The sequence below is a fragment of the Salpingoeca rosetta genome (genome assembly GCF_000188695.1).
Source record: "Salpingoeca rosetta unplaced genomic scaffold supercont1.39, whole genome shotgun sequence".
Lineage (NCBI taxonomy): Eukaryota > Choanoflagellata > Craspedida > Salpingoecidae > Salpingoeca > Salpingoeca rosetta.
The window spans coordinates 331,268-354,060 of NW_004754895.1; the positions used below are offsets into that span (position 1 = coordinate 331,268).

Below are 22,793 nucleotides of genomic sequence, written 5' to 3' on the forward strand. Positions count from 1 at the left end.
TTCGCAGAGTATCGTCATTATAATACATTGGCTACATAGCAATTCACACTATGATCATGCCATATATGCATTCTTCTTATCTTTTGATCTCAGTACTACTCTGTTAATCCACATAAAAAATAAGTCAAAAAATAAAAAAAATTATAAAGTACTGTTTTTTTCTTTAAGAATATGATTGAACGCACGGGATAGGGGATCTCTCTACTGGCTGGTCGTGGGGGTTCGCACATCCTCTTTCCTCTTGTCATTAAGTCGTGCATACACGATTCATAGACATACTTACACACACACACACACACACACACACACACACACACACAAACGCACGCACACGCACACACACACACAAACGCACGCACACGCACACACACACACAAACGCACGCACACGCACACACACACACAAACCAACACAAACCAACACAAACACAACCCAGCACAAACAAGTGCACCGTGCTCACCCTAAACAGAGCAAACATGTGGGCGAAGATGATGCCTGCTCCTCAGCTGATTGCGTGTCACCACCACCGCTCCCGCCATCAGCATGGGCAGGTGCGGCGAGGAGGAGGTGGGCACGAGCGCGTTGGGCGAGCGTGCGCCGGCGCCACTTCATCACGCCCTTCAGCACACCCGCAACGGTTTTTGCGAGCACGGCAGCCAGCAGCAGCTGTCGCAGCGACTGTGGTTGTTGTTGTTGTTGTTGCTGCTGCTGCTGCTGCGACTGTGCTGGTGGCGCCTGTAAGTGGTGGCGTGCTCCCTGTGCTGCTGCTGCTGCTTTCGCCGCTGGTGGTGCAAAGCGTAGGCCGAGGCACGCGTGTACAACAGAGACAAATCCAGGGCTGACGATGCGAAGCAGCAGTTCCACATCGTGCAGCACAGCTCTCACGTCAAAATCTCGCAGCACAGCCACCCTGCGGCCTGTGTTGGAGGTGGAGGTGGAGGTGAGTGACGTGGTGCTGGTGGTTGCTGGGGTGTGCACCATTACCCACGCACGCACATATGCAGCATCGCACGAAGCAACTCAACACAGCATCCCCAAGCAGCAAAGCAACACGCGTCATCAACACAACACCATCATTGAACACGCATCAACACACGTCATCAACACACTGCATCAACATGTACATTGGCGTCGAAGCGCGGACAGCAGCGCCGGCTGAAACGTGAGCAGGATGCCAACGATGCCGAGGCGCTGCACGTGTCAATGGAGAGCAGTGTGCGAGACGGGTGTGCGTGTGAGTGCGTGTGTGTGTGTGTGTGTGTGTGTGTGTGTGTGCAAGACAAGCGCGAGACGTGACACACAAGGAGGAGAGGGCGCACACGCTGGCGAGCTGGCTGATAGAGTCAGGTGGTTGCGTACCAGTGGTAGAGGGGCATTTGAGGCTGCATCACCGCCGCTGCGGCGTTGGCAGAAGAGGCCAAAGTACTCCTCAGCAAGCGTTTGGCGCACTATGCCGGTGCACAAACCAGGAAGCAAAGCAAGTGCGTGCGCGCGCGCGCGTGTGTGTGTGTGTGAGCACACGTGTGCGTGTGTGTAGATATCCATGTCGGTGTGCGTGAAGTTGGTTCTGTGAGGAACTCTCCAGGCGGTTTTCAGCGACGCCTCGTCTGCCAAACTGTCATGAACACTACCAGCACCACCGCCACTGGTCTTACCGCGAAGGTATGGCAGCAGGTACACGAAAGCACGTGCAATGGCCTGCGCGCACCACTTTACCTTTGCTGTTGAGTGTGTGCAGTGTGTGCGTGTGCAGTGTGTGTGCAGTGTGTGTGTGTGTGTGTGTGCAGTGTGTGTGCGTGTGCAGTGTGTGTGTGTGTGTGTAGTGTGCGTGTGTGTGTGCGTGTTCATGGTACGTGAGTCAGAGAAACCACTGAGTTCACCTCACACACATACGCACACACGCACACCCACATACAGCGCACGAACAAACATGATTTGGGAACTTTGCCCCCCCCCCCTGCCTTTGCGTGATCGTTGCTCGCGTACAGCTGGTCGTGGTGCGTTTGTGCGTGCGCAACTACCACCACATCGCCACCAGCACCATCACCAGCAGCACCATCGCCAGCAGCACCAAGCAAGCAGGTCCCATACCTATTGATGCTGGTGTCCTTGCTGTTGCTGCTGCTGTGATTGTTGTGATTGTTGTGACGTGCGGGGACAGGAGCGCAAGCACGTTCCACAGCCGCCTCTCCGCCTCCAAAGCACACCCTGCATCGCGTTCCGCAGCCAACTCGCCCAGCACCACATCCATGCTGCTTTTTTTATGCTGTCGTCACAAATTCTTGCTCGCAAGCAACAGTGCTGCTTTTCTCGCAGGACTGCAACGCGCCTTGCTGCTGGGCAACTGCCACCAAGCCCCCCCCCCCCCAGCGAACCAGAAGAAGAAAGGCGAAGACAAAGCAGGCGAAGGCGTAGCACGAACCGCTCTCTCACACACCGACCAACAAAGTAATAATGCAATGCAATCATCACACCATCACACCATCATCACCCCCGCCAGCCTCTGCTCATCGTGCCACCTGCCTTCTTCCCTTCCCTGCTCGCGCCTCTCCTTTGTTGTCTTTCAGTCTTTCTCTCTCCCTGCTGCTGCTGTTTGTGGGAGAAGAACCAAGTGCATCCATCATCACATATTGATTGCCATAGCATTCTTCTCAGAGCCAGCGACGCCGCTAACGCCGTGATCTCTCCTCGCCTCCTGTTCACCGTTTCTGTTGTTGTTCCTGCTGCATCTTCCCTTGTTGCGGATTGACTTGTGTACAATCTGTGTTGCTCTTCTTCACCAACGCCCAAACGACCAAACGACCATGCCATCGTCTACGTTGCGCGATGACCGACACAGCAAGGTCAACACAAGCACCACCACAACCATGACCACAACCCCGACCAGCACCATGCGCAGAAGCACCGCCGTGACCTTGCAAGTCACCACACCAGAGTACGAGCCCGTCATCTCCCGCATCCTCCTCCTCATCTGGACATTTCTCCTCGTCGTCACCTGGGTGTGTGCGTATGCGTGCGTATGCGTGTGTACGCGTGCGTATGCATGAGGCAGTGTGAGAGTGCGTGCTGAGTGCCTGCGTGCGCGTGTGCGTACGCGTGAGTGTGTGTGGCATCCAGGTTTGTGCAGATCGTGAGATGACGATGATGGGCGTACGGGTGAACGCGTGTGCGTACGCGTGAGTGAGTGAGTTGTTCAACGGAAGTTACTTCAGTCTCTTTGGACGTGTGTGTGTGTGCACTTGTGGTAATGCTTCTCCAACCCCTGTGTTGTTTGTTCCCTTTGTAGATCTTGCTGGTTGTGGCATTCACGCTCCCCGATTGGGTGGAAGGCACAGAACCCACAGACGACCCCGACTTTCCTTTCCTTGACCGCCAGGTGCGCATGTTGTGTGTGTGTGTGTGTGTGTTGTGTTGTAGCCGGGCGGTACTTGACCGTGCGTGGATGGCGTGTATGCTTATCTGCTTGTGTGTGTGTGAAGGCGAGACAGCGCACATGCGCCACCTACGCACACACACACACATACACACACACATGTTTGGCTTGAACAACTGACTGAACTCGTACATCTCCCTATCTCCTTGTTTCGGCGTTCTTTGGTTCATTTTGCTTGCAGGTTGGGTTGTTCCGGCAATGCGAACAGTACACACCGCTCAACGATAACGTGGTGACTGGGTTTGGCGCAGAGCGCTGCTTCAGCACAGGCTTCAACAAGTCAAACATTGACGCGTGGTATGCTGCTGGCGTCCTCTTCGTCATCGGGTGCGTTATCCCGGCATCGGCGTTGTTCTTTTTGGTCTTCTTGTGCTCAACCAGCCAACCAACCAGCCAACCATACAATCAGCCAACTACAACCAACCAACAACCCATGCAACCAACCATTCAGGAATACATACACCCTTACACCCTACCACTGCCCTACCTGAGGGTCCCGTGTTCTCACCACACTCTTCCAACGCCACCGTTGTCCCCAAACACTCCTCGTTAATTAGGGTCATCTTCCTGTCAATGACGATTGTGCTGGCGCTTGTGGCCACCATTCGGGCAAACGGCTGGGTGGCGGCGCTGGCCAAGCTGTCCATGAGCATCACCAGCATCTTCTTCCTCATCGCCTCCATTCTCTTTCCTTTGGGGTTCATCTACCTCGATGACCGCTGCCCGGCCGGCACGGAGGAGGGCCAGTGCGGTCTCAGGTGCACCGACCCCACCGCAGGCATGGACTACTTCACGCTGTGTGGGCCGTACGGCGTTGGTGCCGCGTCCTTCCTCATGTTTGCCGCCCTCGTCGTCTTCTTCATCAGCTCCTTCTGCGCGGCCTGCGTGCGCAGCGCATGAGCCCATGAACCCACCCCGTTGCGCTGTTGCGTGCCAGTCCTACACCACAGAGCACACAGCGCAAACAAACATACACACATCTCCATCTTTCCTTGCATCCAGCTGTCTGTCTGTCTGTCTGTCTCTCTTGTCTGTCTGTCTGTCTCTCTTGTCTCTCTTTTCTCCCCTTGTCTCTTTGTCTCTTTGTCTGTTAGTGTTTTTGTGTCTCACTGTTCCATGGTACTTGCTTCATAAGTAAGAAGCCCTCCTCCGCTCTGTTCTCGACTGCCCTGCTGTGTCTGCGATTTGTCTGTGTCTCATACCCTGAGTTCTTGTGTTCATGGCGCGAATGAGCGGTGATGGGGCGGTGTTATTCTTCGTTATTCCCCTCCTCCTTCAGTCCTCTCCTTTCCTCCCCCTCCCATTCGCAGATTCGCCGTTCATTGCAGAACATGCCTGTCTACTCTGTGCCTCGTTTCTGTGCTTGAGTGTGCCGCGTTTCTGTGCTTGAGTGTGCTGTGTGCTGTCTCCGCCCATTTGCCCTGGCGTATGCACACGCAGCCACGCCCTGTCGCGCCATCCCAGTGCCACTGTGTGTGTGTCAGTGTGTCCAGGTGTCCTTAATGAAATGAATGCCGACTCAAGAAGCGAACTGCATCTCACCGAAACCATATATTCCGCACAAAACAACCAAACAACAATGAAGCAGCGCGTTGTGGTTGTGGTGGTGTTTGTGGTGGCGTGCTGTTGCTGTGGCTGCGGCAGTGTCGTTGGCGGTGGCGGTGGCGGAGATGAAGAGGGTTTCGCCGCGATAGCAGAGGATGTGGCGGCAGCGTCGTTTCCGGCCGCGTCCTGGGTCACCTATGCCGAGCTCAGAGAGTCACAGCGATCACACAGCAAGGAACAACGTCATCCCGTCACCTTTGCCAACTTTACTGTGCGCGTGCCAGACTCCCCATCAAACCTGTACGCAGCATGCTCTTGTGGCGGTCGGTGCGCGCGTGCGTGTGTGTATGTGTGTGTGTGTGTGCGTGTGTATGTGTGTGTGTGTGTGTGTGCGCGTGTGTGTGTGTGTGTGTGTCTCGTGCTCGCATGGTACGTGCAGCAAGCACAATTGTGTGTATGTGTGTGTATGTGTGTGTGTGTGTGTGACGATAGCTACGAGCGACGCTTACACGCGTCCCCAACATGCAACCACACACACACACACACACACACACACACACACACACACACACACACACACACACACACACGATTCCACCCGCAGGAGCGTGGACCGTCCGCAGTTCACCGTGTTCCAGGAGCGGGCGTGCCCTGCGTCGCGATACTGGTGGCAGAGCGCACCTGGCCACGTCCTGCCTGGCGACACCGTCACCTTCAGCGTGGAGCAGACACCGACGGGCTACAACCTTCTCCTGTGCAACAGCCTGGCCAACACATCGGTGAACAACACCGTGAGCGTCCCTGAGGGCACCGTGTTCTCGCGCCTGTTCTTCGTCATGGAGCACGCACCCTCCACGTGCGACGAGCTGCCCCAGTCCAGCATCATCTTGGAGGACGTGCACGTAGCCGTTCGCGGTAACCACGTCCCGCTCTCGCCGTCCTCGTGGCGCATCCAGGCGCCAGTCTCAAACCCTTGCAACATCCGCACAGATGTCCACAAGGGCACAACCATCGCCTTCGCTTGGCCAAACAAGCACGATGAGCACCACCAGCTCCACGCGTTATGGACCTGACACACACACCACACCACACACACACACACCACACACACACCCACACACACACACACACACACACACACACACACACACCACACAGCTCTCATCATGACGGTGCATTGTTGGCTGGTACGTGTATTGCTCATGAAACGGCAGCGTTCGCCTTGCTGTGCGTGTAAGAGGTGCGGGTGTGCGCGTGCGCGTGCGCGGGTGCTTTGTATGTATGTGTGTAGGTAAGTAAGTAAGAGTGCATGTGTACGTGAGGAGAAAAGAATCGGTGTCATGTTGTAAGAGGAAGACCCGATTGTTATTGACCGGTCTGTGTGCTGCTGTAGGTGTTGTTGAGCGCCCCTTCGTTCTGTTGCTTGTATTCTGTCGCGAGCACAATGGATAAGCGTATCATTGACCCCCGTTGTCCTTTCTTTGTGCGTCCTTGTGCTTCTTAGTTGACAAACCCATAAACGGTCGTGCCATCCGCCATGCCCTGGGACTGTGTTGTGTTGTGGACCAATGGTGGCGTGAACTGGTGTCATGGTGCGCCCAAATTGATACCAAGATCAACAATCCGGAGGGGGTGGATGGGTGGTGGAGGCAGGGAGGCAACTCGTGTAGAGGCAGACAGACAGACAGACAGACAGACAGGCAGGCAGACACACCTTCATCCGCCCTGTCTTGATGAGAGCAAGAATGCACGCCTTGGTCTTGGATCCAAGACACAAATCGTCCCTGCGCCCCCCATGTGTGCGAGTGTGGGTGTATTATCAATGGAAGTGAATGCGCAGAGTACAACACACACGCAGAGACTTGCACGCACGCAACCGTGCACATACACACTCAACCACACACACACACACACACACACTCACTCAACCACACACACACACACACACTCAACCACACACACACACACACACACACAAAGCCACACAGCCACACACAACCACGCACTCCTATCCAGCGTGTGCCACACCAACCTGAGCTGTGATTCGCTCAGCGTCACTTCAACAGAGCCCACGTTCTTGAGGCATTCGCGCAGCGCCAGAATGACCTCGTTCAACTCCTCCACCGACACCTGCCGCAGCACACGCAACAGATAATGGCAGGTTGAGCATGGAGTCAGTTAGTGCACTTGCGTGCTCACGCGCTCATGGTTGTGACAGGCGCCGAATCAGAACGATGCAGGTCCGAAACACACACACACACACACAAACACACAAGCACAAACAAAACAAACACTCACAAACGAGCAAACAAACAAACAAACAAACAAACAAACAAACAAACAAACAAACAAACAAACAAACAAACAAACAAACAAACAAACAAACAAACAAACAAACAAACAAACAAACAAACAAACAAACAAACAAACAAACAAGCAAACAAACAAACAAACAAACAAACAAACAAACAAACACAAACAAGCAAACAAACAAACAAAACAAACAAACAAACGCGCGCGCACACACCCAAACACAGAAGCAAGCAAGCAACCACCCAAAGTGCACAATTTCATGCTTTACCTGCGCTTGGACAAAGGAGGGCAGCGAGGAGAATTCTGTCGACGACAGATCGCGCAGGATCTCATGCACGTGCGCGGTCAGACTGTCATTCATATCGTCTGCGTACACAGACTGGCACGTGTCATCCACAGGCTCGCCGGCGCTCACGGTTTCCTGCGTGTTGTGCGTGCTTGCATGGCCGCTGTTGTCCTCCACTGCCTGAGGCAATGTGGACACATCACGATCATCGCCATACTCGTCAACAACGCCATCGCCATCATCGCCATCACTATCTGCGTGGACGACCTCCTCAGCTTCAGTGACAGGTGTGGGTGCTGCGTCTGCGCGTGCTTGTTCCTCCTCACAGACGTCCTTGCTGCTCATGTTGGTGGTGTTGTTCGGCTGCGTTCGGGCGTACTTGGCGCGAAAATCACTGTTCATGTTGAAAGGGGGCGGTGACAGCGCAGACAGGTCGAGTGGGTTCGTGTCCGCGGTAGCAGTGGTGGCATGAGGTGTCTCTGCCTGTGTGCTGTGGTGCGTGGATTGCTCTGCATGCTCGTCATGCGCACTGCCAAACGACGCAAGATGGCCGAGGCCAAAGTCAAGGTGAGCAGCATCCTTGTCGCTGCTGCTCGGGCAGGTCCTGGCGATGTGGTCAGTAAACGAACCTTCCCCTACACCGTGTTCGTCGCCATCACGCACTGCCTTTTCACTGCTGTGAGTGTCGGTGCTGGCGCTGCTCGTATGGGCAGTCGTGGAGGACGCCCGCGGCAGACTGGTGGACATGGGCAGCGGGGACATGTCCGAGTCAAAGCTGTTGCGGTACTTGGCATCGCGTTCCGTCATGCCGGTTGTCATCTGCATGGCTGGTGGTGGTGAGAGGCTGTCTGCTCGCTTGAGCGCTTCCATCGTTGTGGCGGACAGTTTGATCTTGGTGCGGCTGAGCATGGGCGGGGACGGGCTGGGCATAGGAGGCTCTGGCGCACACGTGTGCGGGGACTGTGGCGGTTCCGAGAGCGATGACACCTCGCCCTGTGCTTCTCCATCGTACGCACCTGCCTCTTGGCTGCTGTTGTTGGTATGCGCAGGGGATGCAATTCCCGAGACAGTGCCATCCACGCTGGAATCACCTTGATGAGCGGGCGTGTCTGCAGCACAGCCCTTGGCCGCCTGCTGCGCAAACACGTCGTCATCGTGCCATGTGTCTGCGGAGATGGTGTAGCTGTCGGAGGCGTGCTGGGACGTGTCGCTGTCAATGCAGAACGTGTTGTCCTGGTTGTCTCCCTCTGGATCCTTGCAGCTGAGCAGCAAGTCATCCAGCGACGGCAAGGGATCAGCAGGCGCGAATCCATACTTGCTCAGCTTCGACTCGACTGTGTCAAGCACCTCGTGGTTGTTCTAATAATGTGATTGATGCGCATATGTTATGTACGTTATATGCGGTGAAGCTTGTGGCTGAGACGGAGTTGTTGGACGTGTTGCGCTGTGGTGCTGTTTGCTTTGTGTGAATGCAACACTTTTTTCACTGTTTGAAGGTCGACATGGGACAAACGCATACTGGTGCGCATTCATGTTCAAGAAACTGAGTCAGAAGCAAGCGCACGGGTGCACACAGCCGCCCACGGCGTCTCGCACGCCACACAAACCCACAGCATGTAGCATACACACACACACACAAACACACATGCACAAACACAACACAAAGCAAAACCAGCCATGAACGAGACGCAAGACAATCGTCACGGACCTGGACGATGGTGTGCAGGGCGCTGACGAGGGAACGGGTTGGAGACGCAGTTTGTTGTTTGGCCACGAGCTTGGCAAGGGCATCATCCAAGCTCGCTGCCTCTGTCTGCAAATCCACAAGCGTGTCTTCAATGGCTGTTGTTGTGGTGGTGGATGTTCGTTTGGATGTGTTTGTCGCAGTGTGTGTGTGCGCGCGTGTGTGTGTTTGGGTGTGGGTTGATAACGAATGAGTGGCTCATCTACAACAAATCGGTACAACAACACGCTGTTTACAAAAGCGAACAACAACCACACGGTGCACCACGCGCACGACACACAACGAGCGCTGCACACGACACACAACGAGCGCTGCACACACAGACACACACACACAGACATAGACACAGACACACGCCATGCCACAACGCACAGGCCGAGGCGCTGGTGTGTGCGACGCCTGCAGGCTGGAGGATGTGTTGCTTGAGATCATTGCAATCGCTCTCAATGTGCTCGGCGAGTGCACGCAGCGAGTGCACGCAGCTCCGAGAAGAAGCTCACAATCGCCATGGTGCTTGCTGCTTGGACGTGGGTGTTGGGGTGGAAGACAAGACAGCGTATGTGTTGGGGGTGTGGAGCGTCGTCTTTGGTTTTGCGTCTTTAACTTCCGTGGTTTGAATATCGCGGCAGATGGTTGCTTTTCAAAATTGATGTTGCAATTGGCAAAAGCACCACGGATTTCTTTCCTCATTTCACGAAAGAAGTCTTCTGCGGTTGTGACGTCACAAAGACCGTGGGGAATGCCCGGTTTTTTGCAATGCTGGCTTGTGGTGGCTTGCTAGCGCGGGTGTTGTTTGTGATGTGACGCTTGCTCAGCACTCCACACACACCACGCCACTCCCCTCGCTGTGAAGACACGAAAGAAAATCATTTCACCCGCTTCTGCGCCTTTTGGTTGTGTGTGCGCCGTGTGCACTCTGTCTTCTCCTCCTTCTGGTGTCCGTTCGTGAGTGTGTGTGAGTGGTGTGCCCCATCTGGTATCCTCCTCGAGTGACCACGCCAAATGGCACGCTTCCTCGCATTGTTGACCTTTGCGTCAACACTGCTGGTACGTGTGGATGGGTGTGGGGTGTGCCGGGTGGTTGTTGGTGGAGGTTTGTGGGGCGCGTCGCGCTGTTGTTTCGCTGTGTTTTCTTTCTGTGTTTGCGTTGCTTTTGTTGGCGTGGGAACCAATGCGTTTGTTTGGGTTTAAGGGGGTGACCGTCGTCATCATCCCCCTTTGGTGGCTTCTCCGCTGCTTTGGCACAGCATTGACCGAGCCCAAACGACCCTCTGACTGCATGATGTCTGCACGATGGTTTTGTTGTTGCTGTTTGTAGGTGGCCACTGGACAGCCGTCCGGCTTTCATGGCTGGTGCGTGCGTGTGCTGACGTGGAGGGTGGTGGTGGTGGTGGTGGTCACGCATGTATCGGCCTGCAGCAGTGTCCTCTGTGTCTTGGCAGCGTGTGTTCCCGTGGCGCAGTCTGCCTGCCTGAACAGTTTTCCCATGGCAAACACCACCGCTGCACACTGCTTGCTGCACATTGGACAAGTGCACACGTTCACCTTCCTTCTTCTGCCCTGTCTTACATGCAAACGCCAACACAAAACAAACTCGTGCATGATTTGTGTCTGTTTACAGGGCCAACAACTTTGGTGGCTATCTGAGTTTCACCTGCCCTTCCAACCAGGTCCTTGACGGCTGGTATGGCGTCTTCAGCAACAGCCGTCGTAAGTGCCTGCTTGGGGTTTGCTTGTTGTGATAGATTGCAATTGTGCCGTCCTGTTTGTTTGTTTGTCCTGCGTGCTTGTTGAATCAGCATCTCACCAACATGTATCTCTGTGTGTTGATGTGCATCCGCGTGACAGTTGACCGTCGCTACTCTTTCCGATGCACCAACGGTGAGACATGACAGCGAAGATGTGCCTTTGTGTGTGCGTGTGCATGGGTGCGGCCACATGCCTGCTTCCATACGAACGCACCATCACGCCACCTTCTTACCTCACCTGGTTTTCCCTCCTGCCTTCAGTCAACTCCATCACGTACCGCAGCTTTGGTGGCTATGAGAACAGCTACTATGGCGGGTTCACAAAGACATGCCCCAACGGTCAGGCCATCTACCGCATTCAGGCTGGCCACTCCGATGGCTACCGCGATCGGTGAGAGAGAGTGTGTGTGTGTGTGTGTCTGGGCCGTTTGGTACACCTGTGTATCCCTTGTTATTGCTGCAGCCACGCTTCGGTCACTGTGTGTGCTTGCTCTTATGTGATCAGCGTGTCAGCAAACTGCTGACCCAAGTTGCTGGTCCATCTGTGCATTGCACCCTGTACACATGCTGATTAACGTGCACACCACGATCGTCTGCTGCTGTCCCCCCACACACACACACAGTCGTTGGCGCATTGGCTGTGCAGACCACACAAACAACAACGAACAACAACGGCCCGTACCACAGCAGCTGCTCGTGGAGTGGATGGACCAACAACTGGCCCAGCTACTACCCATACTACTTCTACTACGTAAGGAGTTAATGGGGTTATGTGTGTTCGGGGCAGGGGGTGGACAATCGTGCAAGGGAGGCTGTGATCATGACTACATGGGCATACGTTCTCACCACACACACATACATATACACGCTTAGCTGTGTGAATGTTCATGACCTGTCTGGACCAACTCACCATGCGTTTGTGCGATGCTTGCTTGTGGTGTAGTACTTCTACTACTTCTACTACCCCTTCTACTACTACCACGTAAGACACGCTGCTTGTGCTTGCCTGTCGTTTGTACTGTGCATGCATGTGTGCACATGTGAACGCCTTCTTTGTGTCGCTGCCCCACAATCCCATGTGACACAAGCTCTTCCACTCAACTCGCATGACCGTCCTCCTCCTCCTCTTCCTCCTGCCCGCGCCTGCGCCTGACCCTTGCAGTACCAGCTTCACGGCAAACAGCAAGTATGTGATCCGCGGTGTGCAGTCCGACTTCAGCTACACCTTCCGTGACCGCCGCTGGCGCTTCTACCAGTGCCGCGTCTCCTGCCGCAGGTAATACGTGCCTGCATACGTGTGTGGTTGTGTGTGTGCGCGCGTGTGTGTGGTTTTGTGTGTATACATGTCTGCGCCTCCTCTGCTCACTCACCCACTCACTTATTGACATACTCACGCCCGCGTCGCCCACCCACACGCTCCACAACAGCGGATGGGTCCAGTCTGGTACCGAGTGCACGTGCCCAAGTGGTTCGTACCAGAGGGGCAACGATTGCGTCAGCAGCCGCAAGTGTGGCCGTGGCCAATACGCCGCCTCGTGAGTCAAAACCGCACGCGTGTCCTCTGCTTGAGCCTGCCTCCCTTGCAGAAGTGCACTGCACTGCGTTTCGCCGTGCATCGCTGCGCCGCCTCGTGAACACACATTTATTCACACACACACACGCGCGCGCACACACATTCACACACACACACACACGCACACGCACACGCACACTCTCAATCCCTCTCACCTCTTCCCTCCCCGCTCTCCAAAACTCAGGTCCAGCAACAACCGCTACTGCTACGACTGCCGCCCTGGCACGTTCCAGTCTGACTCGTCACATACGGACACAACGTGCTCCTCCTGCCCCGCCGGCAAGTTCCAGGACGACTATGGCCGTGCCGACTGCGAGACCTGCCCCAGCTCCCAGTACAACCCATACACCGGACGCTCGTCGTGCCGTGACTGCTCCTCCGGCTACTACCGCAGCAGCCCCAGCACGCAGACGCGCTGCCAACCCGGATACCGCTGCCCTGGCTCGTGCTCCCGCATTGCATGCTCCCCAGGCACATACCAGAACAGCTACCGCCAGGTGTCGTGCAAGTCCTGCGAGGCTGGCAAGTACCAGACCGAGTCTGGCGCGTCCAGCTGCAACAACTGCGCCAACGGCTACTACACCACCTCTGCCGCGTCTGCCCCCAGGCGCTGTCAGCCCGGCTTTGCCTGCAGCTCGTGCAACCGCCGCGCGTGCAACGGCGAATTCTACCAGAACGCGGCCGGCCAATCCGAGTAAGTTCATCGCGCATACGAGTTAGTGTCGTTGGATGCACCACAACTGTGAGTGTGTACTTGTTGTGCACTTGTGTGAACCCTGAAGATAACGTGATATGGCTGTGTGTGCATGAGCCACCAAAGTGTCAAGCAGTGCGCTGTTGTTGTCTCCCCTGCCTTTGTTTTGCTTTCGTACCCTTACGCTTCCACTCACCACAACCTCACAACCCTACAACCTCCTCCACCGAACCCCTCCACCAACCCCTTTATTCAGCTGCAAGCGCGCAAGCCAGTGTGGTGCTGGCCAGTACGTGAGCCGTGGCCCGTCACAGACAACGGACCGCGTGTGCGGCTCGTGCTCTCTGGGCCGCACGTACCAGGACGCCAGCTCCCACACCTTTGGCAGCTGCAAGCCCGTGCGCAACTGCCCTGCTGGTACCTTTGTCGCCGCGGACCCCACCCTCAGCTCCGACCGCGTGTGCGGCAAGTGCCAGGAAGGCACATACTCCTCGGGCGTCAACGCGAAGCAGTGCGAGGACATTGGCACGTGCGATGCTGGCGAGTACGCCTTCTTCGCCTCGTCCACCTCGGGCGTGGACTGCCGCGCCTGCGCGCTTGGCTCCACCTACCAGGATGAGACAAACCACAACCGCCAGTCCTGCAAGACTGTGTCTCCCGAGTGCCCGGCGGGCCAGTTTCAGGCCGTTGCTCCAACCCGCTCCAACGACCGCGTCTGCAACGACTGTCACCCAGGTACCTTCTCTGATCGCCCTGGCGGTGACGAGTGCGACCCTCACACGCAGTGCGGTGCCGGTTTCATCGAGACCAGCCCCGCCACGCCGACCTCTGACCGCGCCTGCCGTCGCTGCAACGGCGTCACGCAGTACCAGGACGAACAGCACCAGTCCTCGTGCAAGACCGTGCGCACGTGCTCTTCCACCCAGTACGAGACCACGGCGCCCAGCCCCTCCAACAACAGGGTGTGCGCCTCTTGCACCACCTCCTGCCCCAGCGGCAAGGTGCTTGTCGGCACCTGCGGTCCCACCACCGACAAGCGGTGCGAGTCGTGCCACCCGTCGTGCGCCACGTGTGACGGAACAACGGAGAACGACTGCCTCTCTTGCGCCGACTCAAGCCTCACCCTTTTGGACGGCCGCTGTGTCAACCCTGACTGCGGCGAAGGCGAATACCGCGACGGCGCAACCTGCAAGCCGTGCGACTCCTCTTGCGCCGAGTGCGACGGTGCGTGTGTGTGTGCCGTGTGTGTGTGTGTGTAAGTGTGCCCTGTTGTTGCTGTGCTGCGTTTTGGGTGTGTGTTTGTTGCGTTGTTTGCTCTGCGCTGGGGTTCCTGACGGCGCCCAGCTTGTTCCTTGATTTCTGATCCTTGTCACATGACCCCACACGTCAACACACAAAGCACCACGCCCCAACACGACCACTCCAACATGGCTCACACACTCTTTTTTGAACCACTCACACCCTCCCTCTGCAGGCGCCGGTTCGAACCGCTGCATCTCGTGCAAGGGCGATCGCTACCTTGATGGCAACTCGTGCGTGACCAAGTGTCCGACTGGGTACTTCAAGTTCACCAACAGCGAGCGCGACAACGTCTGCCGCCGCTGCACCAGCTGTGATGACGGCACGTTTGCCTCGACCCCTTGCGATGGCAACACCTTCACCGATACGCAGTGCAGCCCGTGGAGCACGTGCGACGAGGGCGAGGAGGAGGACACTCCACCCAACAGCGTTCGCGACCGCGTGTGCCGCAAATGCGAGGCGGACAAGGAATACCAGGACCAGCCTGGCAAGCTCTTCTGCAAGTCTGTCAGCGTGTGCCAGCGCGGCCAGTACGTGTCAACCGAACCCACCCTGACCACCGACCGCCAGTGTTCCGCTTGTGGCACGGGCACCTTCACCAATTCGGAGAACGCCGCGCGCTGCCTGCCCTGTGCTGCAGGTTCATTCCAGGACGAGACAAACTCCCCAAGCTGCCAGGAATGCGGCATCGGCATGTACGAGCCCGAGCAGGGCCAGACGCAGTGCGCGGAGATCCCGCCCGGCTACTACGGCGTCGGCGGCACCATCTCCACCCGCACGGGCATTGCCGAGTGCCCGCGTGGCTACTACTGCCTCGGCGGCTCCCACGACAAGCAGGCCTGCCCGCCCAACCAGTACCAGTCCGAGACCGGGCAGAGCCAGTGCGTGGACCTCACCGTGTGCGGCGATGGCGAGCTTGTCTCCAAGGAGCCCACCAGCATCAGCGACCGCGAGTGCTCCCCTTGCCCCGACGGCACGTACCAGGACGACAACGACACGACATGACCGAGTGCATTCCCTGGACCACCTGTCCCGTCGGCACGCACATCTCCACCACAGGCAACGCTCGCCGCGACCAGTCGTGTGTCAGCTGCGACGCCCCGGAGACGTTCCAGGATAAGGAGAACCAGCGCACGTGCAGGCCCGTCTCAGACTGCCCCGTCGGCACGGCTGAGCTCGTTGGCCCCACCCCCACCTCCGACCGCAAGTGCCGCGCTTGCCAGGTCGGTACCAACTACGCCGATGACACGGGCCTGGAGATTTGCAAGCCCGTCACCAACTGCCGCCCCGGCACGCGCGAGGTGGCCGCCCCAACAGCCAGCTCGGACCGCGTGTGCCAGGCCTGTGGGCCCAACACGTACACGGAGTCAGAGAACGAGAAGACGTGCCGTCCACACACGCTGTGCGGCGCCGGCGAGAAGGAGGTGGAGGAGCCCACCACTTCCAGCAACCGCCGCTGCGTGCCGTGTGACGACGACACCTTCCAGGACTCCAACTCGCACTCTGTCGACTCGTGCACGCGCGTGACCACGTGCGAGCCCGGCGAGTACCTTGCCACGCCCGCCACACGCACGTCCGACGCCGTGTGCAAATCGTGCAAGCTCGGCGAGACGTTCTCGACCACCGACAACGCTGAGGGCTGCATGCCCGTGTCCATGTGCGGCCTTGGCGAGCGCGAGAAGCAGGCCCCAACCACCTCCACGGACCGCGTGTGCGAGGCGTGCCGCGACGGCTACTTCCAGGACAGCGCGTCCCACGCATACCCGACGTGCAAGGAGTGGACGGACTGCTCGCCTGGCGAGTACATTCTCGTTGAGGGCAGCACGTTTGCCGACCGCGTGTGCGACGACTGCTCTGGCGTCGTCACGTACCAGCCAAAGGCTAACCAGGACAACTGCCTCAACGTCACCCGCTGCGAGGAGAACACCCAGTACGAGCTGACCCCGCCCGCCGCGAACCGCGATCGTGTCTGTGCCGACTGCACCGACGCCTCGACCTGTAACACTAACGAGTACCTTGCCGGCACCTGCGGCGGCAACGAAGGCACCGAAAACACCCGCTGCGCCGCCTGCCACCCCACCTGCAACGTAAGACGTTGTGTTGTGTGTGAATGTGTGTGTGTGTGAGCGTGTACGTGTGTGTGTTCTCAAGTAGGATATTCAGTGTAATAACTATGTGCTTGTTGCCCCAACACCTCACAAAAATGTGCTACCATTGCCTCACCTCCACAATACCCGTTCCCCCACCCACTCTATTCCCTCATGTCAATTCGAACAGGGCTGCACTGGACCGGCAATCGATGAGTGCACGGCCTGCGGACCCAACCTGCAGCTGCGCAACGGCCGCTGCATCAGCGAGTGCCCCGATGGCGAGTATGAGCTCGGCAACGGGTGTGCTGAATGCCACTCCACGTGTGCCGACTGTGATGGCCCGGACGCCACCAACTGCCTCCTGTGCGACGGCAACCTCAACCTCTGGGTCGACGAGCAAGGCCAGTCGTGCATTGCCGATTGCCCTCCCGGCTACTACGCCAAGGACCACCGCTGCGTGCCATGCACCTCGTGTGGCATGGGCACCTGGGCCTCCACCCCATGCTCCGCGTCCTCCGACGCCGTTTGCTCTCCCTGGACTGAGTGCAAGCCTGGCCAGAAGGAGTCTGTTTCTGGCAACGCCGTGCGCGACCGCGCGTGCGTGAGCTGCACCCTCGGCATGGAGTACCAGCCGCTGCCGGACCGCGCCTCATGCTTCCCCACCAGCGTGTGCGAGGATCCCTTCATCGAGACCATCCCGCCCACGCTCACCACGGACCGCCTGTGCTCCTGTGACACGCTCACCTGCAACAAGCTCATCACGCAGCTATTTGAGGAGATGGTGTGCGCCGAGCCCACGGACGAGCAGCTCGACGTCGTGCTTGACGTGTGCTGCTCCGGCCAGGGCGAGGATGGCATCCGCGACACCATTCGCCAGATGGACGCCTACGAGGCACGCCGTTCCTGCCCGGGTTGCACAGACACGTGCGAGTGCAGCGCTGGCTTCATCCTTGTCTACGACGCCGATTCGGCAGACTGTCTGCCTTGCGACGGCGTGACGGAGTTCTCCCCATCCGTTGGCGGCAGCAAGTGCGAGCCCATTGAGGAGTGCGAGCGCGGCCAGGAGGAGGTCTCTGCGCCAACCCGTTCGTCGGACCGCGTGTGCCGTGACTGCCCAGCCGGCACCATCGACTCGGACAGCGACGGCTCCACGGGTTGCCAGATGTGCCCCGCTGGCCACTACACGGAGGCAGGCTCCCACGGCTCCTGCTCCAGCTTCACCTGCCGCGCAGGCACCCACGACCACGACAGCGACGCCGCCACGCCGTGCCATCCGTGCGTCTTTGGCATCACATACCAGGATGAGGAGGGCCAGACCACGTGCAAGGACGTCACAGAGTGCGCGCCCGGGTTTGAGGAGGTGCAGGCCATGACGCTCATCAGCGACCGTGTCTGCGACGAGTGCCCTGAGGGCACGTACAAGGCTGTCTCTGGCCAGGGCGTGCCCTGCCTCCCCGTCACCACGTGCGACGCCGGCGAGGAGGAGACGGCCAAGCCCACCCCAACGAGCGACCGCGTGTGCAGCCAGTGCGAGCTTGGCGCCACCTTCAAGCCCGTCGACGGCCAGGCCGAGTCGTGCCGCCCCGTGACGCAGTGCGGCCCGGATGAGGAAGAGATTCGCGAGCCCACGCGCCAGCACGACCGCCTCTGCCGCAAGTGCGTCCAGGACATTACCTACCGCCCCGCCGGCTCAGACACGTGCGTGCCCGTGTCGCGTTGCGCGGCCTCAGAGTACATTTCCACGCACGCCACGCTCACCACGGATGTGCAGTGCACGGCCGTGGGCAAGTGCGAGTTTGGCACCTTCCAGAGCCAGGCGCCCACGCTCGACTCTGACCGTGAGTGCACGGAGTGCTCCGAGTGCCCCAGCGGCCGCTACGAGATTCGTGCTTGCTCCGCGCTGGAGGACGTGCAGTGCGCCGGCTGCTCCGCGTGCCCGCCGAACACATACATCCTGCGCGCCTGCGACTCGGAGAACGATGTGTCTTGCCAGCAGTGCAGCACGTGCTCTGATGAGCAGTACCGCAGCGCGCCATGCACCTCCACCAGCGACACGGAGTGCACGACGCTCGACGTATGCGACCAGGATCAGTTTGAGCTGTTCCCCGCCACGCCAACCACGGACCGCATCTGCCGCGACCTGACCCAGTGCAACCCGTCGATGGAGTACGAGCGCACCGCGCCCACGGCGTCGTCGAACCGCCTATGCCACCTCATCACCAAGTGCGACCCTGGCGAGCAGCGCATCCGCGCCCCCACCTCTACCTCTGACGCCAAGTGCGAACCGTGCCCCATCGGCACCACCGACCACGACCGCAACCCGCTCACTGCCTGCCAGCCGTGCCCTTACGGCCACTATGTGCCCGCGGGCTCCATCGGCTCCTGCGAGCAGTTCCTGTGCCCGGCCGGCACCGCCGACCTGGACCGCAACGCCAGCACGCCGTGCACGCCGTGCCAGGCCGGCCTTGACTTTGCCGCCCTCTCTGGCCAGCGCGATTGCACGCCTGTGACGGAGTGCGACCTCGGCTACGAGGAGGTGGTGCGCCCCACCATCTTCACCGACCGCCAGTGCCGCCGCTGCATCGAGGGCCTGTTCTACCGCGACAGCAGCACGGACTTCTGCACGCGCGTGTCGCCCTGCGAGCCTGGCTCGTTTGAGACGGCCGCGCCTACCATCAGCACGGACCGCGAGTGCCAGATGGGCCGCACGTGCCCCAACAACACGTTCATCTCGCGCCCGCTCACACCCACGCAGAACCGCATCTGCTCGCCGTGGACGCAGTGCCTGTCCAACGAGTACGAGCTCGTTGCGCCGTCGCTGGTCAACGACCGCGAGTGCCAGCGCGTGCGCTCGTGCCAGGACACGGAGTACGAGGTGTCGGCGCCCACGGCCACGACGGACCGCCTCTGCGCCACCATCAGCACCTGCCCCATGGAGCAGTTTGAGGTGCTCCCGCCCACCACCACCTCGGACCGCGTGTGCGCGCCCGCGTACTCTGTCTCGCTTATCTTTGACGCCAAGTTCAACGCCCTTGCCGGCACGCAGTCGCGCCGCGAGGCGTTTGAGGCCGCGCTGGTGCAGTCCATCAACACGACGCAGGATGCGTCGCAGATTCTGCGCATCGACCTGCGCCAGGGCTCCATCATTGCCACCGTCGCCTCCCTCAACGAGGACTTTACGGCTCGCCTCTTCAACCGGTCCGTCTCTGGCGACATAACCGTCATGGGCTTCACCGCATCGCCGTGCGAGGCCGACGAGTTCCTGGACGACTCGGATCCCAACCCTTTTGCGCCCGTGCTGTGCAGCCTTGTGGAGGAGTGCCGCTCCAACCAGTTTGAGGTGTCGCCGCCCACGTCCACCACGGACCGCGAGTGCCAGACGGCCCGCATCTGCCGCCTCGGCGAGTACGTTGTGTCTGAGTTTACCGCCACCACGGACCGCGTGTGCGGCACAACGACGACGACCACGACGACGACCACGAGCACCAACGCCACGACCACGCCGCTCGCCTCGACGGGCAGCGCGGCCAGCCTGTCGCCAGGCATCCTGGCTGTGATTGCGCTTGTGGCGCTGCTCGTGCTCGTTGTGGCCATTGTGCTTGTTGTGTGGCGCAACCGCAAGGCGACCAAGGACCGCCGCCAGAACGAGGCCATCCAGCAGTGGGCGACGATGAACAAGGCGTCGGACGAGATTTCGCAGGCCAACACGCTCCTGCGCCAGCTGTCCCTGCGCGACCAGAGCGTGCTGCTGTTTGACAACCCCATGTTCTCGCAGCCGGGCGGCAACCAGCGGCCCGACTGGTACGTGGGCCAGATGACGCGCGCCGAGGCCGAGGACTTTGTTCTGAAGAACTCTGGCAACGTCGGTGACTTTGTTGTGCGCGAGAGCGCGGCCAACGGCAACTTTGTGCTTACGCTGCTGATTGAAGGCAACCAGTTTGAGCACCACAAGCTGTACAAGGACGCGCAGGGCCGCTTCCTGATCAACGGCAACCGCCCCAAGACGGACTGCATGACGCTTGACGTGCTCATTGACCACCTGAGCCGCACCATGGACGGCACGAGCGCCCTGCTCAACCTCCAGGAAGAGTATGGCCAGGTGCGCCACGCGCCGCAGGCCGCGGAGCCCGAGGGCGACTTCTACGGCGCCCTGTCCCAGGAGCAGCAGGACTTTTATGGCAGCGTGGTGAAGAAGGACCGCCCCACGTACATGCACGGCCCGCTTGCCCGCGGCGAGGCCGAGGCCATCCTGGCCCAGGACCGCACCAAGGGCAACTTCCTCGTGCGCGAGAGCAAGGCGCGCCCTGGCACGTACGCCATCAGCCTGGTGATTGACGACGGCCGCGTGGAGCACCACTCGCTGCGCCACAACGGCTCGGAGTTTGTGCTCAACGACATTCCGCTGTCCGTGCGCTGCAACACGGTGAGCGAGGTGATCAACCACCTTGCCACCAACGAGGAGAGCATGTCGTGCCCGCTCCGTCTGCAGCAGAACAACGAGCCCGTGCCAGAGGTGCCGGGCATGGAGGGCTTCTCCAACCCCAACTACACGCGTGAAGGCCCGGCCAGCAGCAGCGGCGGCTACGACCCGCTCACTGCGCCGCGTGGCGTCGTCGCCAACCCCGGCTACCAAGATCTGCCACCCAAGCCGACGCACCTCGTTGGCGGCGCCGCTGATGCCTCCACCGTTGACGACGACGAGGACGCCCCTCCCGTCAATGTGCGCACCCTTCCCAAGCCATTCCACCTCCTCCCACCCGAGAAGCACGATGCCAGCGCCTGAACTTGACCACACGGCCGCGCGTGCGTCGTGATGTGTCGTTTTTGTGAATGTTTTCGTTTGGTTTGTTTGTTACGTGTTATACCTACTGGACTTGTGTGTGATGATGGTTGCATGGGTGGCGTGCGATGTCGGCACAGTTGTGGTGTTGTGGTGTTGTGGTGTTGTGGTGTTGTTCTTCTCTTAGCGGGGTTGTCTCTGGCTCCGAACATGTTCTTGCTCTTCTTCTTCCTTCCCATCTCTTCCTCTTCCTCTTTTCTCTTCCTTCCCTCTTCCTTCCCCTCTTTTCCTCCTTCCTTTTGTTCCTAGCCTTCACTCTTTTTTTGCTTTTTTCCGTTGCTCCATGGATTGGATACGTTTACCTTTTCCATACGCCACTTTCTCTACAAGCCCCCCTTCATTACATACATGACCAGCGTTCATGCACGGGCACGGGCCTGGTACTCGTACAGCTTACTTACTCATCGTTTCTGTTGACCCGGTTTTGATTGTTCTTGAATGCCCACTTGCGCTTTCGAGTCTCTTCCCGTCTCAGTTGTTCTCCCCCTCTTTGCTCTTCTTCCAGTTCATTTCATGCCTTTGGTTTTCTTCCGCGTGCGGTGGTTAGCGCCTCGGGGTACACCTTTCCTCCCCAGGACACACGCAGCGGCGTGAGTTCCAGATCAACTCAAAGCTCAACTCATTAAAGGCAATGCAATGATGATTCATGGAAGTGGGAAGGGGGGGGGGGTTGTGTGTGTGGTGTTTATTAAGTAGTAGTAGTGTTATGGTTTAAGTTGTTGTTGTTGTGTTGTTGCTGCTGCTGCTGTTGTTGCACTCAGCAGTTTATGTGTCGCATTCACATCATGTCTGCCACACCACTCCTTTCATTTGAGGTTGATTATTTGCGCGTGGGGAAAGGTGTACGACTGCGCTGGTCCGTGGTGGGGAACGCAAAACAAGCAGACCAGGTGGACACGAACAAAAGCGTGTGGAGGGTGAAAGGAACGTAACAGCGCTGGCAGAGGTGGAGGTGAACGGGGGTGCAGTTGTAGGAAGGCAAGAACGAGTTCATGATCGCCGGAAACGGAAATGCTCGGGCAAACAGGCTCTCAGGGGCAACCACATTTGCCCCTTGGAACAGCAAGCAAATGGCAGGGCAGTGTAGGAGAACGAAAGAAAGCCAGAACGGAAGAACGGAAGAGGAGAAGGCAAATGCAGGGCAGGTAAACAACGCGTTCAAGGACGTGAGTGTCAACGCGCAAACGCAAACCAATGATTGGATGAAAGTGGTGAATGGAAAAGAGCG

The 22,793-nt window shown here is 58.6% G+C and overlaps 5 protein-coding genes across 5 annotated transcripts; 3 read left to right on the forward strand and 2 right to left on the reverse strand.

Moving 5' to 3' along the window:
* Positions 1 to 1,113: 1,113 nt before the first annotated feature.
* Positions 1,114 to 2,251, reverse strand: PTSG_11116 (uncharacterized protein; the record flags this gene model as incomplete). The annotated part of the gene is made up of 4 exons (XM_004987981.1): positions 1,114 to 1,191; positions 1,360 to 1,448; positions 1,656 to 1,721; positions 2,092 to 2,251. 4 exons carry the CDS (start codon positions 2,249 to 2,251, stop codon positions 1,114 to 1,116), a joined length of 393 nt encoding a protein of 130 aa, XP_004988038.1.
* Positions 2,252 to 2,274: 23 nt separating this feature from the next.
* Positions 2,275 to 4,464, forward strand: PTSG_11117 (uncharacterized protein). Its single transcript, XM_004987982.1, has 4 exons — positions 2,275 to 2,999; positions 3,287 to 3,376; positions 3,615 to 3,760; positions 3,991 to 4,464. The coding sequence occupies exons 1-4, from the start codon at positions 2,805 to 2,807 to the stop codon at positions 4,331 to 4,333; spliced, it is 774 nt and encodes a 257-aa protein (XP_004988039.1). The 5' UTR covers positions 2,275 to 2,804; the 3' UTR covers positions 4,334 to 4,464.
* Positions 4,465 to 5,012: 548 nt separating this feature from the next.
* On the forward strand, positions 5,013 to 6,104 carry PTSG_11118 (uncharacterized protein; the record flags this gene model as incomplete). The annotated part of the gene is made up of 2 exons (XM_004987983.1): positions 5,013 to 5,278; positions 5,583 to 6,104. The coding sequence occupies 2 exons, from the start codon at positions 5,013 to 5,015 to the stop codon at positions 6,049 to 6,051; spliced, it is 735 nt and encodes a 244-aa protein (XP_004988040.1). The 3' UTR covers positions 6,052 to 6,104.
* Positions 6,105 to 6,478: 374 nt separating this feature from the next.
* PTSG_11119 (uncharacterized protein) lies at positions 6,479 to 9,830 on the reverse strand (the record flags this gene model as incomplete). Its single annotated transcript, XM_004987984.1, has 6 exons — positions 6,479 to 6,526; positions 6,693 to 6,762; positions 7,011 to 7,108; positions 7,560 to 8,936; positions 9,286 to 9,419; positions 9,800 to 9,830. 6 exons carry the CDS (start codon positions 9,828 to 9,830, stop codon positions 6,479 to 6,481), a joined length of 1,758 nt encoding a protein of 585 aa, XP_004988041.1.
* A 322-nt stretch (positions 9,831 to 10,152) lies between these two features.
* Positions 10,153 to 21,508, forward strand: PTSG_11120 (p75 neurotrophin receptor b; the record flags this gene model as incomplete). The annotated part of the gene is made up of 13 exons (XM_004987985.1): positions 10,153 to 10,368; positions 10,640 to 10,674; positions 10,943 to 11,031; positions 11,331 to 11,460; positions 11,716 to 11,820; positions 12,013 to 12,051; positions 12,232 to 12,345; positions 12,497 to 12,604; positions 12,827 to 13,336; positions 13,593 to 14,560; positions 14,811 to 15,612; positions 15,726 to 16,722; positions 16,913 to 21,508. The coding sequence occupies exons 1-13, from the start codon at positions 10,324 to 10,326 to the stop codon at positions 21,506 to 21,508; spliced, it is 8,538 nt and encodes a 2,845-aa protein (XP_004988042.1). The 5' UTR covers positions 10,153 to 10,323.
* Between the last annotated feature and the right edge of the window lie 1,285 nt (positions 21,509 to 22,793).